Source organism: Chelmon rostratus, chromosome 16 (genome assembly GCF_017976325.1).
Source record: "Chelmon rostratus isolate fCheRos1 chromosome 16, fCheRos1.pri, whole genome shotgun sequence".
Taxonomy (NCBI): domain Eukaryota; kingdom Metazoa; phylum Chordata; class Actinopteri; order Chaetodontiformes; family Chaetodontidae; genus Chelmon; species Chelmon rostratus.
In genome coordinates, this window is record NC_055673.1 from 18,668,234 (window position 1) to 18,684,743 (window position 16,510).

The 16,510-nt window shown below is 46.3% G+C and overlaps 1 protein-coding gene across 3 annotated transcripts in view; it reads left to right on the forward strand.

Moving 5' to 3' along the window:
* LOC121619605 (growth factor receptor-bound protein 10-like) overlaps positions 1-16,510 on the forward strand; it is a 42,686-nt gene that overhangs the window by 14,272 nt on the left and 11,904 nt on the right. For 2 of the 3 annotated variants that reach the window (XM_041955430.1, XM_041955431.1), the window contains exons 4-7: positions 109-376; positions 910-1,033; positions 12,366-12,522; positions 15,194-15,309. In XM_041955430.1, coding sequence (XP_041811364.1) covers positions 109-376; positions 910-1,033; positions 12,366-12,522; positions 15,194-15,309 — 665 coding nt within the window. Of the gene's footprint in view, positions 1-108; positions 377-909; positions 1,034-10,714; positions 10,817-12,365; positions 12,523-15,193; positions 15,310-16,510 lie in introns of those variants that run through there. The other variant, XM_041955432.1, reaches the window with a different exon arrangement.

The window sequence follows — 16,510 nt, forward strand, 5'->3', positions numbered from 1 at the left end:
CGAGGCGACACCTAGTGGAAATCTGCTGTCCTGCAACTTTGACTGCCACTGTCACCCACTTCCTCCTTTCTCCACCTCTCCCATCCCACCCTCCACCCGCCCCCACAGATGATGACGTGGACCTGGAGCAGCTGGTGAATGACATGAACTCCTCGATGGAGAGTGTGTACTCTACGCAGGCAGACACGGCGCTGCTCCTGAACAACGGCCACGCGCACGGTCCACACCACCACCACCACCACCACCACCACCACATGCACCCTGCTTACCCAGGACATGGCCAGGCCCACCGTCGTCACACCCCACCCCTGCCTGCTTCCTCCCCCTCCAGGGAGAGGCTGCAGCACTCTCAGCCCATGCACATTCAGGCCGTCAGGTAGAGGCTCACATAACCTGCCCGCTGCACTGATGACACTGTTATATGTTAAGATAAAGACAGCTGGAAGCACTGTCCTTGCAAAAATACAAGTAAATGAGAAGGCATGCAAGCTGCTTCCAGTTGTCAGCCCTGCTCACCCACATGTAAGATGGCACAGATCCCACATAATGATCATACTTGGCGCTAAATCTAGTTGGAAAATGCAAATGAGATATTAAAGATGTTCTTTGAAAATAAGATTTATTAGAAATTTGTGATTATGTGTGCATAATCAGATCACGATGTTATGGTCATTATCCAGGTGTTATTATCAAAAATCACTCTGCAACAGTTTTGGCCTTGGATACTTGCTTTTTGTCTGTTTTGACAAATGTCAAAGGTGGTATTAACTTTGTAAATGATATATGATGTGTTCCATACCTTTTCCACACCCAAATGATACCCATCCCATCATCATGTGTACACAGTATTGTGAGTCTTTCATTGGTCAGCCAGGACTGTGACACGAGTGTGCGTGTCTCCCTCTGCAGGTGCCTGCAGGAAGCGCATCAGCTGCGCCCGGCCTCCTTGCCGGCCATCCCCAACCCTTTCCCTGAGCTCTGCAGCCCGGCGGGCTCCCCCGTTCTCAGCCCCATACAGACCTCCGACAACCACGTAAGTACACCTACACCCCGTCGCACACTCAATGAGAAGCACTGGCTGGAGGAGGCAGGTGGTGTTGGAAGGTTTCTGACTGAGCGGCAAGCTTTCAGTGCTTGTTTTGGGGTAAACAAATGTCGCCAACTTACACGCAGCATACAGTGAGAAAATAAATGGTTAGTTGTGGTACTATTTTAAATATTGTCAGTTTTTGAAGTGTCAGTACCACTATGAGCATGATAGATCCTGAACGCATCTTATTTGCTGTCCTTTACTTGACCACAAGAGATATCACAAGAGAGGGAGCGTGTGTGTGTGTGTGTGTGTGTGTGTGTGTGTGTGTGTGTGTGTGTGTTTTGAAACCAGCTGACTGGCCTGTTATGCTCAAGTCAGAGCAGCGTGTGTTGACTTTGGCTGCGGACGGCCTTTCCTTCCCTTACACAACAGCTCGCCCTGGGTTATCTGACTCTGTGTGTGTGTGTTACTGTGAACGCATCATTATCGGTCGCATGTACACACACATGCAGAGTGACAGACGTGTTTTGCTGTGGAAGGAGGTGAGCAATGTCTCCAGGATGCTGCAGACAGAGTGCAGACTTCCGTAGCGGACCTGGGAATACGGCTGGGAACGTCTGGGGATCGGATCTCTCTGAACCCTCTGAATCCGTCTGCCGGCTCTGGCAAGACAGGCGCCCATTTCCGGTTCACACGCTTCAACCCTGGCTCTAAGCGTCACTGTGTGTGTGTGCGTGTGTGTGTGTGTGTGTGTTTGTGTGCGTGCATATGTATATGTGCATGTGTCACAGCCTTGCCTTTCCTTCCCCCAGTAGAGCCTCCTGTCCCAGGAATGTTCCACCCCTCTCAAAGATGTTCTCAGGATGCCCACCCTGAACAATACAAGCTATTTTCGACACTCACGCACTCTGATGCACACACAGGTGGCATTATTCAGTCCACACACACATTCGCATGTGATAAGGCGAAGCATTATTTTTTGCATTTTGTTGACATCATCTCACAAGGTCTGGAGTCAGAGAGCAAGTTTGCAGTTTGTACAAAGAGTCTTTTGTGAGTGTTGGAGTGTGTGAGAGCAACTAGATGCTGATCTTCATTGTGTCCACTTCATTTAACGACTGTCTTGTGTCTTGTGGGGCAAATCATCATGTAGTACTTGTCATAGAGGAAAAGCTGTACATTTGGGTTTTGTGGTAACTTGTGTATTCAGCCGGTTTAAACTGCAGCTTGGGTTATTTTGTGTGGGATTTTCTTAAAGCTGCTTTGCATATGCTTTGTATCTGACATCGGTGACTCATCCCTGCTTTCATTTCTTTTTAACAGATTGTGGGTCAGAGGTCTGGCAGCATTTTGCTTCTTCTTTACTGCATTTTTACTGCATGTCGCCAGGTTGGAGTAGGCAGGAAATTCTTTAAGACTGCTTAATGGCACAAAAACAGGAAGATGGTAGTATTCGTCCAGCACGAACAGCAGTAAAGCTGGAGCTGGAAGGAGAGTAAAAGGCACATGGAAAAATCACTTCCAACGTTCCATCATGTTTATCATCTTCGGCAAAAGAGAAAAAAAACTTTGGGCTGAAGAAGCAGAGGAGGTGGCTGGGAGGCTGATAAATGTGTGACTGGAGGTGATGGAGATCATGGGAAAACATCTCCACTGTAATTTGATTAGCTGATTTGTTAATGTGACAGTGACGCTGGATGCTGGAGTAACTTGAGTGGCATGGTTCGACTGATGGCGAGGTCAGTCCAGACTAAAGTATACCACCACCTATTTGATGGATTGCCTTGAAATATTATGCAGACATTCATGGTTCCCAGACGATGTTTCCTAACGACTTCGGTGATTCCTTTACTTTTCCTCTAGCGCCACCATATGGTTCACATTTGTGGTTTTGAGTAAAATTTCTCAACAAGCACTGGATTGATTGACTGGTGCAGATATTATGTCCCCCTCAGGACAAACTGCAATAACCTCAGTTTGTCCCTGCTTTGATTTATGATCAAATACCTGTAGAACTAATGACATTCCCATCAGCCTCAGCTGTATGTTGTGTTTCATGCTAACTGGTATTGTGCATAAATAGCGCTGTGCCTAAGCCCCACAGAGCTGCTAGCATGGCTGCAAACACTTAACAACGTTATGTTTGTGTAACGTCTTCCAAAACCAGCCCGAGTATTAACTGGCCTTCTTCGGTGGATGCGTGTGGAACCATCATGTACTTTAATGCGCTGTAAACCGTAAAATGAGCTACGGCTAGTCTTCAGCTGATTGAATGAGAACTTCTCTGATCGTATCACTTCTGTTCAGCAAGCGGCAGACTGGTCATGACGTGGCCTCCAGACGTCAGCGCGTCTGTTGGCATGCAATGCTGTGTAATGTCATGTGTAAGCTAACAGAAAGGCTATAGATGCTGTGGAGATGTTATGTGCATGCGTGGATGCGTGCAGGTCAGATTAGCTGTCAGGTCTGCAGAGAACTGAAGATGGCTTACACAACAATGCAGACGAGACTCTCAGACGTGCCGTGCGTTGGTCTGCAGACATAGCTGCACTGTATTTGCATTGGCATGGCTTTATCATAGGATCTCTGTCCCTCCAGCTGTAGAGTTGGAATCTGAACATTCTTCACTAAGCTTCACTCTTTCTCAAAGGGATACACAGCTTATATTATGAGCTAGTAAAACTTTGTATGTGCGTGACATGACAGGTTTATGGACTGCGCTGCCTTTGATGAAATAAGTGGATTTGTCCTCGGGGTATCATGAACAGTCTACCACGAACAGATAACATGATGCTGCATCGCCATCAGATTTTAGAAACAAGTGTAGGGGAATGCCCATGTCATGGTAAATCCTGTTTAACTCTTTACGTGGCTTCTAGTAGCTGCCAGTGCCAAAGCTGATTCAGTAGTCTGACTGCAGTTAATGCTGAACTCTGATAATAGCCGGTTCTCACGCTAGTTGTGGCAGTATTACACCACACAGTTCACTCATGTTGCCCCGGCTTTCACAAGGATTTGGTCAGGTCCTGTCTGTCATCACTGGGTGAATGGGTTTGCTTTGGCATCGTGACTGCGGCTGTAACGCAACTCCTGCTTTTATTTGTGTCCAGAGAGGCAGCATTGCTAACATCAGGGGTGACAGGCAGCCCCAGCGGTTAAAGAGACCATCTCTCAGGCAAAGGATTCGGGTTCAAGCCCCCCGTGCTGGCGAGCATCCACCCTGATGTAGCTTTGAGCAACACACTGAACACCTTCCAGCTCTTGGTTCGCTGCTCTTTGAATGACCCTGACCTCTGACCTCCCTGTGGAAAGAGGCAAGAGAAAAGAGGGTTTTAATGAAAACGAGGGATGTGAAAAAGGCAGTTTCTCATGTTATTCAGTGCGCGGTCTGATTACTGAAATATTTGGTGGTTGCGACATTTTACAAAAATTTGAAACGGATAATGGACAAAGAGGAATCATGCTTTGGTGTTTACAGTCTGATGGTGTTTTGGACATGTTGGTCGGTCCACCACTTTGGTCCATTTCATTTTGTACAGACATTTATGGTCCCCAGAGGATGATTCCTGAAGACTTCAGTGATCTCAACTTTTTCTCTTGCGCCAACATGAGGTTCACATTTTGGTCTTTTAGTGATGTGTCTCAACAACTATTGGATGGATTGCAGTAAGATCTGGTACAGATGTTAATGGTGACCAGAGAATGAATTGTAATAACTTTTGCGATCCCCTGATTGTCCAGCTAATGCTGTCATCAGGTCAACTTTTTAATTTGTCAAAGGCTTTGGTTTATGACCAAAAGCTTGCAAAACTAATGACACCAAACCTTGAAGTTCAGCTTCAGGTAACTGTCCTAATTAGCAAATGTTCTTGTGCTAATCAGATGGTGACCATGCTAAACATTATAGCTGCTCAGCATGAGAATGTTAACATTGTGCTTTTGAGCATCTTAGCGCACTGATGTTAGCATTTAGCTGAAAGTGCAGCAGTGTCTAAAGCACAGCCTCTTGTTTTCAGGTTCTTCGGTGTCTGATACATGAGTGGAGCTAATGTTGTGATGGTGCCCTTTAAATTGTTTATTGTCGTGCTCACTTAAAATGAGCAGGACAATATTGCATTTTGAGATAACTCAGCACTGTTGTTGTTGAACCATTGTGTCACCTGTTTGACGTGCTGAACCTCACATAAACATTGAACAAAAGTGACTGCTGAACAAGTTTAGCCGTCCCTTTGTGTTGTATTGGTAATATACTGCTGCTGTTATGCTATTTTTAATACTAAAATAATTCTGAAAACAGTCTTTTCATTACTGGTCTGTCTGAGCGGTTTGATTGGATTGTATTTTAATATCTGTAATGCTTAGATGGTGTCATTTATTGCTTGAAGGAAGTTTTATAAGCTGACAAATATCTAAATATGATTTTTTTTTGTGTTATCTATGGCTGCATATGCCCTGTAGCAGTGTCATAAAAACAAATTGAAGACTAAAGCTCTCACACAGTCTTATTTAGGACTCCTGCCTCCCCCTCTGTCTGTGGTCAGCTGATGCACTTCTGCACGCAATGGTCTGCTGACCCACTGCAATCAGATCAGGTGCATGTGCGTGCGTTTGTGTGTGTGCAAAGATGGCAATGAAAGTCTGCTCAGCAGAGTAAGCTTATAATGACATGGGCATGTAATGTAAGTTCCTTTGTTAGCTAGAAACAAGGTCAGTGTACTGTTCAATGTAGATCAAGATGATTTATGCTCATTTGAGTGTAACCACTTAGGGACTGTTCATTATTTATCGGGGCTGGGGTGGGTGGGGGCTGGGGTGTGACCCCAGAGCTACAGATATATTTCATTGAGCCTCCCTGAGTAACTAGAGGAAAATGCATGAGCCTCCCTCCACCATATATACCCATATATATTTTTTATATTTATTTTTTATATATATATATATGTAGGTAGTATTGCAAGGAGCAAACAGCACAGAAGGAGTGAGAGGTATCATCAAAACAAACAGCTGATTTCTTATTAAATGCAAATCCTCCTTGCAGACTGCATCCTTACCCGAGTGTGCAGCTTACCACACAAAACAGACTAAATGTAATAAGCCTATACATTACACAAACACACACACACACACCAGCCAGCATCAGCGACATGTACATATTAATGACAGTTTTCGCAAATAAGCCCTAACATAGACAACATGATGATATCAGCAACTTGGCATGGCGGCTGCTAATAGAATTTTAAAAAGCCATTGTGCCACAGCTCATTGGCAACAGTTGTCATTTAATGATAATCACCAACTATTGGATTGGTCACCTGTGGTTTGCAGCCATCATGTCTGTGAAGGAATGGTAGGCTTGAAGTGTTAGTGGCACTTCAAACCTCTGTGATAAATGCTGCAAAGACACCTTTAAATTCTGGTGAAGCGCGCTCTCCATCCTATTTTTAGTTCATCTACAAGAAAACGCCATGAAACTTCAAAATAGATGGCGTTCAGGGGTCACCATATGGGACTCACTGTTGTCAGGCATGCACCGTGTCCAATGGGATGCAGGGTCGGGCCACTGAGGTTAAGGTAGTTAAGAGTCCCGTCACCACAGACCAGTAAAACATGGATTTGATAAAGGAAAATACACTTAAAATGAATACAAAATACAACCATTTAAAGTTGAAAGTCAAGCCAAAACAAAAAAAATCTCACCCCAGCTTCTCCACATGCTTGAATGTGTTGTCTGAGGATTACATATGTTACTGACACTGACGAAACAGTGTTAAAAAAGGAGCTTTTGAACCGGACATGAGGGGATTTTTTTAATTCCTGAAGAGGGAGTTTACACACATTATTTTTTTCTTGGGGTTGTATCAGCTTTAGATCCATGTGCATGTGTTCTGGCCAAACTATGCAGTAGCTTTGTGTTTCCTGCTCAGACAAACGACGTTAAAGATGATGGATGTGTGGACGGGATCTTTGCATGGAAAGAAATCACTCAGTAAAGTGTTTTTTAAATTTATTATTTATTTATTTTAATATCTGCCATGTCAAAAGTTGATTCATGTTCTGTTTATTGAGTAAGTGTAAGCAGCACCCACATGACTTTTAGGATAACCTTTGGATGATACTTACATGTGAAGGGATTCTCAGAACTGATAGATGTCTATCAGTCAGCCTGAGGTTTCTCTCTCTCTCTGTGTGTGTGTGTGTGTGTGCGTGCACGTGCGTGAGAGACAGTGCCGTGTCAGTATTGGGCCGTGGGGAGGTGAGCCACTCAGTGAGGCTTAGTGGTGGCGCTCCAGCGAGGTGAAATTAAGTTTGGCCTGTCTGCAGAGCTAATCAGCTCTGTCTGGCTTGAAACCCGACCACTCACAGACATGAAAGACAACTGCTGTAATAGACCGGGGTCGGGAAGTCACCACCAACCAGTGTTCAAATGCTGACATTAGTGATGGGTGTGCTAGTCTACAACGGAAGCCTCCACCAGACAGCCAGCTATCTTTTGGGGGTTTGGAGCAGCTGGTATTATAATTTCTGCAGCTGCAGCATAATGTAATAATTGGTTGTTAATTTAATGTTGTCAGTTATTTAACATGTTTCTTCAGTAAAGAGGTTACCCCACTGATAATAGAAGAAGTGGCACTTAATACAAGCTTTTATTACATTATCAGGAACAAACAACAGTAGCTGCACAAGCAGTGCACAATAGCTGCACAAGTCAATACTTTTAGACTGATGATGGATAAAAAGGCGAAACAGAGCTATCATAAGACTCAAGGAGAGAGTTGATATTGGACTTTATCCTCAGGGGGAAGAGTTACAACAAATAAAATGTTGCTCTGTACCTGCTGGATGTGTTAAGTCAATACACATCCAGCAGTTCCCAAAAGTTACCAAAAACTCAGTGAAGGCAGCTTTAAATTTATAGTTTTTAGGATATTTTGCAAAATCAGCCTGCTGATCATATAAGAATTTAGTCCTGTGCACATGATCGTGATTCCTCTGCCGCTTCCAAACAAGGCAACACTAAACATGTCTCCTACAGATGATGAAGTCCCCATCTGGGCTCTTTAGTGCTTAGTGCGGTCTAGTTGACGTGATTTTGAACGCTGGAATGTCGCAGTGAGACGCATCACTTCCTGGAGTTCGGGGACATCTGAAGTGCTTGTGTGTGATGTGCTGATGGACAGACAGACATTCCCTTGCATGTGTTTGTCATGGGGGACAACACCACCTGGAATGATCAGTGAAAACGCATGCTAGTGTTAGCATGACGCACATGAGCCAATGATCAGCCAGAAACACAACACTCTTTTCCTGTTTAAGGCACTACATTCATAACGTTCGGCACAGTCATTTTTGAAAACATGCCATACTTTAAAAAAGAAGATGGTGCTATCACTACCCCCACCCCCTCCACTCTGAATGAATCAAGACAGCTTTTACAATCAGCGGGTCGTGTTACTGTGGAATAGATCTGTTCTGGCTTTAAACAACCAGATCACTTGTGTGTGTGTGTGTGTGTGTGTGTGTGTGTGTGTGTGTGTGTGTGTTTGTGTGCGCGCGTTTGTGTGTGCGTTTGTGTGTGTGTGTGTGCGCGTGTTTGTGTGTGTGTGCACGTGCGTGTGTGTGGACATGTATTACTCATGTTGTGAGGACATGGCGTCCCCAGAACTGACACAAACACGACCGTGTGTGTGTGTGTGTGGCTGTGTTAGCTTGTGGATGTACTGTTATTTGTTTTGTGTGTTTGCGTATAGCCTGGTTTAGGGGCCCATAAACCTCTTGGTCAAGTGGGCCTGACCCTGACGCAGATTATTGTGTTTGACGTCTGACCCGTACATTCTGTGCATGTGTGTGTGTGTGTGTGTGTGTGTGTGTGTGTGTGTGTGTGTGTGTGTGTGTGTGTGTGTGTGCGTGTGCCTTTGTTTATAGGCATGCAGGTGTCTGTCCATGACCCTTCAATCCAATATGCTGTAGCTCCAAGCCCTCTTAATATGTGTGTGTGTGTGTTGCTATAAGCTGCATCAGAGACCTATAACCCTGTACATTTCCACCCCTCACCCTCCTCTGGTGGAGAGAAAAAGGAGGAAGTGGGGGAGGGGAATCCAGAGGGGGAGGAACAAGCCAAGGTGAGCTAAATTTCATCATGTAAAGATAAAACTTGGTAAAAAAAAAAACAGCCATGGCAAAAGGTTTTAAGGACTGTGAGGGCAGAAACAGTAGTCAGAAAGTTAAAGAACAGCGACACTGAACAAGGAAGAACTGACATACAAAGTGAGCTTGTCATGTCCCTGCACCCACCCTTCCTTTCACATGTGCTCATCACATACATGGACATGCATTACCCACACACACACACACACACACACACACACACACACACAACACACGTGCATAAACTCGCTAAGAGCCCGGCGTTATACTGCTCCCCAGATGGCTGCAAAACTGCTGCGTGAGACTGGAGGGAAAAGTCGAGCAGTAAAGTCAAGAAACTGCTGAAGCTGTTTGTCACAGTTTACATTTTGTCTTCCTCGTGTGTGTGTGTGTGTGTGTGTGTGTGTGTGTGTGTGTGTGTGTGTGTGTGTGTGTGTGCGGCTCATAGTTCTCATGCACACTGTATTAGGGGCCGGCTGGGTCGGCCTGCGCTCTACACATGAGCCTGATTATGACTCAGTATTGCATTACTGACATTCCTCCATAGCTCTCCCTCTTGTCTCTTTTTCTGTTCTTCTCTCTTACCCTATTCTTTATCCCCCTCTCTCTCTCTCTCTCTCTCTCTATGTCTACCTCTCCCGAGGCTGGGCTGATTTGCTGAGCAACCCCCCCCCCCCCCTTCCATTAATCGTTCCTTCCCTACCCCTCCCTTGACCCCCTCGGCAAAGCCCAAACACCGGACACGTGATCCGCACGGCTTCAGATAGAGTCACCCCACCGTTTCCTTTCAGCTGCCTTCTTTGCAAACCCCAAAGCCGTCAGTGTGTGTTACACATGTTGCTCTGGTCCTGACACTCTCGCATAGTATTTCACATACAGCTGAGGAGGAGGAGGAGGAGGAGGAGGATAAGGGGGAGGGGGTAGAAATTAAAACCGTCAGGCAACTCAAACAAAATGTCAGTGGATGCATAAGAATAACCGATGTGCGCGCGTGTGTGTGTTCAGTGATTGGCTTAGTAGTTGGAGCTTGTTCTCTCTATCGTGTGTGTGTGTGTGTGGAGTTGTGGGCGTGTTTTAGGGAGGAATACTCTTGGTGCGGCACCATCGGTAAAACGAGCTGATGATGATCTTTTTTGGGGTGGCGGGGGGGTTGAACGCAGCCCTGAAGATAAGAGTGCGGAGTACGTGACAGGTAGCAGCTCACCGTTTAAAAATCCCACACTGGGTTAATCCAGTGTGAGGAGGAGGAGGAGGAGGAGGGGGAGAGGGAGGAGGGTGGAGGGAGGAGAGGAGCGGCGGCTCATACCACTCCTCGCAGCTCAGCCTTTATGCTGCCCAGCACGAGAAGAAGGGGCAGGCTGTCTCTCCCTCGCTCTGTCTCTCTTTCACTCTCGTCCTTCCTCTGTCACTTCCTCCCTCCTCCCCCTCTTCCCTCTTACCTCTCTCGCATTCTCCTTGTCAATCTGTCCCTCCCTCTCCCTCTTCCTGACTTCCTTCCCTCCCCTCCTCCTCCTCCTCCTCCTGCCTCTCCCCTCCCTCTCTCTCCCTCTCTCTCTGTCTCTCTGTGTCACTGGAGAGCGTCTCAGTGTGAAAATGCCATCCTGCTCTCCAGACTGTTGCCTCTTTCAGGCTGTGGAGGTAAGAGACTCGAGTGTGTGTGTGTGTGTGTGTGCGTGCGTGTGTGTGTGTGCGTTCCTTGCGTTTCTGGATGTCCGTCGTTAGCTGTGTGTGCGCGTACGTGTGTGTGTGGTTATCAGTTTGCAGGGATGAGGACCTGCATATTTCTCCCCCTGGATGTTTCTAAAACTTTTCTCAAACAAAACTCATGCGTCATGAAATTACTTTTTTCTTTTTTCGGGGGCGTGTGGGAAGAGAGGAGGAAGTCTTCTGGCTTTGCAGGCGCAGTGAGCGCTGTGACGTTGTTTCTGGTCGCATTCGGAGTCTCTCTTTGCATCGCCGTGCTGGTGCTTCTGGTGTGTTGTGTCATTTCTAGGCCACCGTTGCTGTCGTTTTTTGGTGTTTTGTGTGTTGCCACCTCACGGTGCCATTGTTTGACTTAATTTTCCATACCACCCCCCCCCTTGGCCCTCGCCCATCACCAGCTTTTTTGTCTTGTTTCATGTAATTTTCAACAGTTGTTCCCCTGTGATTTTGTGTGAAGTGCAGGGCAGCAGAATCCCTGCTGTGGACAGGGGTGTGTGCGGACACACAAACACAAACACACACGCACACACACACACAAACACACACACACACAAACACACATGCTATTTCTCTCTGGTATATTGAAGATAATCTGAGTTATCTTTGTGGTTTGCACTTTCCGATGTTCATTTAGTCATCTTTGTGTGTGTTCGTGTGTTACGCTACATGTGAGAGATCTGTCCCTGGTGTGTGTGTGTGTGTGTGTGTGTGTGTGTGTGTGTGTGTGTGTGTGTGTGCGTGTGTGTGCGTGTGTGTGTGCGTGTGTGTGTGAATCTGCTCATACAGTGGTGCGAGGCAGCTGGTCTGCGTAATCTGTGCAGCAACAAAGAAGAAGGCAAAATTGCACCCAGTTTGAATGTCGCTTTGGGAACTTGGCTGAAATGGTTCAAAATGGCGCAACAATGGGAGGTACTCCGGCTTTGAACTGTGCCCACTTGCTTCTCCAGGCGGTGAAAATTTTAAGGGCAAAATGCAACATGCGTAAAGGCGCCGTGGTGTTTCGCTATCCAAGTGCGAACGTGTGGTGCTTTTCTGAATGCGTTTTTTTATTGCATGTGACAGAAAACGTGTCATTGTGGTCTGTGTGCAGGCAGGTTTACATGCGTATTCATGGATGTGCGTGTGAGGAAGTTTGGTTGAGCTGTGGACAAGAGGGTTGAACTGAGAGCGCATGGGCCGGCCGACCTTTCCTGGACGTCATCCTTCTTTTTCTTTTTTTTTTTTAAGCAGTTCTCATGTTGGAGTGATAGAATAATGTGAACAGGACTTTTTAAGACTGGACTTCACAGAGCACCTGGCTATGGAGGTAAATGTAGCCTCGGATCTGTTACATTCTCCCTTTTCTCTGCGGACCCGGATTCCCGAAGGTGGCTCAGAGGGAGCGACGCCCTCTGACTGTTATTAGACTTTCTCCAGCCTGTGAAAACATGACCTTTACTGCTCTTATGAACAGATTCTCATCATTATCCCCATGTGGTTTCAGATAGTGAAGGTGTGGAGCGAGGATGGGGCTGGTAAAGTGGTGGAGATCCCAGCGGACATGACGGCCAGAGATGTCTGCCAGCTCCTGGTCTACAAGAGCCACTGCCTGGACGACAACGCCTGGACACTGGTGGAGCACCACCCCATCCTTGGCCTTGGTAAGGATGTGTGTATGTATATATGGCGAGTGTGTGTGCACCCTGGCATGGATTTAGGGATTTACATGCACATGTGTTTATGTTGTTGCTCTTTTTGGCAGAAATTGACATAGATTCTACTTTCCTGCCTCTCTGTATGCGCATCGGCTAAATGCAGTGATGTAGCAGTTTATGAAAAGATGCTTAAACTACAGTATGACTTCCAAGAAGACTAACCACCACTAATATGAGCCAAAATCTGCTACATTATCAGTTATATTTTCCAAAAAGAGCATTTATTTTTTATGTCTAAGATCATGTCTTTCTGATGCAAACATGGTTTTTACACCACACTGTGATACATACCAGGAAAATATGTGATGGAGATTTATATCAGCCCTGAGAAAGTGTATCAGAGCCACTCTGCAAGTGAAAAGAAGAGTGAGATGAGCTGTGGATGCTTTAACGTCCACTACATCCCTGTATGTTTGCCTGTAGTGGGTTTTCAGGAGACTGTGTCAGTTGTATGCGTGCCTGTGTCCGTCCCCCTTTTGTGTGTCTCTACATGGACGAGTGCCTGTTTGCCTTCCATACAGCTCGGGGAGGGAGGTGTGGTGGTCGCAGGATTAAGCATTTTCCATGTTCTGCTCGCATGCCTGTTCCCTCCAAATAATTCACCCGGGGGTGGGGGGGGGGCAGGCAGGAACAAAAGAAAAGCACAAGTCTCATGCGCTGCTTCTTCACTTTTGCCGTGCCTCCGTTTGAAGCTGTATTTATTTCTTAATTTTTTTTCTCTGGGTCTGTCTTTGTCCTTGGTGAGGCTTTCCTACTCCCGAGTCATATTTTTAGAGTCAAAGGATCGCTTTGTGCTTTGCTGCTTGATCTGCGTTTCTGGAAAAAAGTGCACTGGAGAGATGGAATGTGAGGTGAGGAGAGGGAGGGAGGGAAAAAGAAAGAGAGAGAGATGAAGGGAGAGAGAAGGAGAGACAGGGGGAGAGCGATTGAGGGGGGCGGGCTGGGGAGGGCGGAGGGGCCTGGACTAAAGCGTCATACCAGAGTTGCTAGGAGCCAATCGCGGTTCTCCATCGGACGAGCCCCTAGCCTTGCTAGCCAATCAATCTCTCCTTAACCCTCCACAGGAAATTCCCCTACTTGTAGCCAGCACGCACGCATACACACACACACACACACACACACACTCTCAAAAAGAACTCAGACATTTCCACCCCGAAACTGCAGCCAGAACACATTTTTAGCAAGAAAAGTGACCACAGTTTCACCAAAATACACTGAGTGTGTGTTTGCTCCTCTGTATGCGTGTGTGTGTGTGTTTTGTTTTAATAAAACCAAACTTTGTGACTTAATCTGGGGGGGACAATTAGTGCTAAATCCTGGCTGCTATCATTTCACGTGAGTGTGTGCGTGTGTGTGTGTGTGTGTGTGTGTGTGTGTGTGTGTGTGCGCGCGTGTCCATTCACGCAGAACTGGAACATCCTGTCACTATCAATTTCTAATCGGCCTCACTCTGAGATCATATGCCCTCAACTTCAAGAAAGAGGACAACACACACACACACACACACACACACACACACACACACACACAGAAAGTAATTGGGCCTCTGTGGTGCACAGAGAGCAAGTTAGGCCTGTGTGAGCTCTTAATGTGTGGTTGTGTGTTTGTCTGTGGCTTGTACTTTGCTTATGGCTTCGCCGCTCTAAGCAATCAGCCTAAATACATGACATCATCTTCCTGCAATGCCCCCCCCACCACCACCACCACCACCATCTCATACCACTTCTCCTCTCCACCTTCACCTCCTCCCTCCCTGCGTCCGAGTGCTTCTTCTTTTCACGGCCCCTCCTCATTTAACCTCTTGCTCCCTCGCTCATCTCTTAGTAACAGGCCATTTGGTCTTGCTGTGTCACTGAATACAATAGTATAACCAGTTGATGTAGTGGTAAATAGAAGAAGAAGGTAAATTTTGACCTCCGGTTTGTGATCTTTTTTATACAGAAAAGCAAAGATACTGAACACAAGTCAGTTCTGCTCTCAGTAAGCATGTGTTTATGCTTTATTTTAATGATCATGCTATATAAGGTAATAATTCTAATCACCGAGATTCATGAGACTTAGAAAAGGTGGTGAACTGCGCAAAAGACTAATTCTTTCCAATTTATACCAGTTCCCACTGAAAAATACCCAAGTTTTAGCACAAGGAAATGTTCAACTGATGTTCTAGCACATCAAAAAGTTGTTTTGTCTCCTGTTGTTAGAGGACACTGTTCAAAACAGTTTACGCCGAACAAGGTCCTCTGGTGACAAGGACATCTCAGAATAGGCTTGCAATATTAAAAAGAGCAGAAAAAAAATGAAGCGAGCGAGAGGAAATGCATGCAAAAGAGCTGTTTGTTATGCAGCAGATCAGCTCTGAAAAAAGAACAGTGAACGTCGAAGCTCTAAAGTGTGAATTGTGCTGTTAAAATGCTTAAATTTGGGTTTCTAAATAGATGTTTTGCACCCATTTTCTATCAATATCAAAAGCCAAAATAAATTGAGATTTGTAACATGCGAATAAGCCCCAAAGCTGATCTAAAAACCTGATCTGTGTTTGCCTCCAGCGACTTCCCTGAGGACAGAACAGGGATAACCCAGTTGAGACGACTAACACTGTGTCTGTGTCCTCATGCAGAGAGATGTCTGGAGGACCACGAGCTGGTGGTTCAGGTTCAAGCCTCCATGAGCAGTGACAGTAAATTCCTCTTCAGAAAGAACTATGCCAAATATGAATTCTTCAGGAACCCCCTGGTGAGTCTCTCGCATCCCTAAAAAGTCATTCCTGTGACTGCTCGGGTTTAGCACGCAGCCCCACACACCCACGCACACGCTGCCGCACACACACACACACCCACACACACACACAAGTGAGGTTCAGCCGATTTTCCAGCCTTGATATTTTTGGATTGGAGCTGCTGATAGCCGAAATATCATGCTGACATTCAAAACCTTTTATGTTTGATTTATATTTTTAGCCAAAAAAATCACAGGCACTCAGTGTTTCCAACAGAATGTTTTTCTAGGTGGGGTGGCAAACCCGCTGTAGCATTGAAAATACTATTTTCCCACCAAAATCATCATTGGTAGTCAGAACAAGACAAAGAGCCTCCAGCCACACCGTCAGCTCTTTGAGCCTCTGATTGGCACGACGCTCCTTTGTACAAAATGCTAATGCCATCATGTTGACGTGCTCATGAATGCCAATAAATGGCAACGCTGACGTGTTTAGCAGGTGTAATCTTTACCATGCTCACCATCTGTGTTTAGCATGCTAGCATTTGCTAATTAGCAGCAAACACAAAGCACAGCTGGGGCTGGCGGGAATGTCATACATTTGCAGATATGTGATCATAAAGTTAGTTATGGCGGCGTCACAGTATGCACAGCCATCGTGTCGTGTTCTGCTGCAGGGACAGATCATTTAAAACCTTTATTTAAAACCTTTAAATGTTATCCTTGACTCGCCCATTTCTGTCCTGCTGATGTGGAAGCTGAAGCTCATGCCACCTTTGCGCACCTCCAAAGTATCTTTGGCCAACAACGTGAGCTAAAATATCAAACGCAAAGCCGCTCATCACCTCGAGGACGAAACCTGAAGCCAGCGAGTCCGCATCGGCCGGTCTTCGTGGCACCCTCTGCTGATGTGGACTCGGCGTGGGGGCTCTGCCGTTACGCGCTGGCCGGGTGCACGCTGACATTATTGCCGTGGTGATTTAGGTGTGTGTCAGAGCCAGCAGGTGACCTCAGCTCTGTGGTAATGAGCACAGTAAAACACCAGAGTGCTGGCCGCGGCCTGTCAATCACGCTAAGAGTAGCGCTGCTGGCTAAAGGGGATTACATCAGCGGGTGAGATCATACTGCATCTACTCCCAGGCTGGAGTGCCCTCTCCCTCTCTCTCTCTCTTTCTCTTTCTACCTCTCTCGCCCCCACCACTTTGTCTCGGAGTCCTTG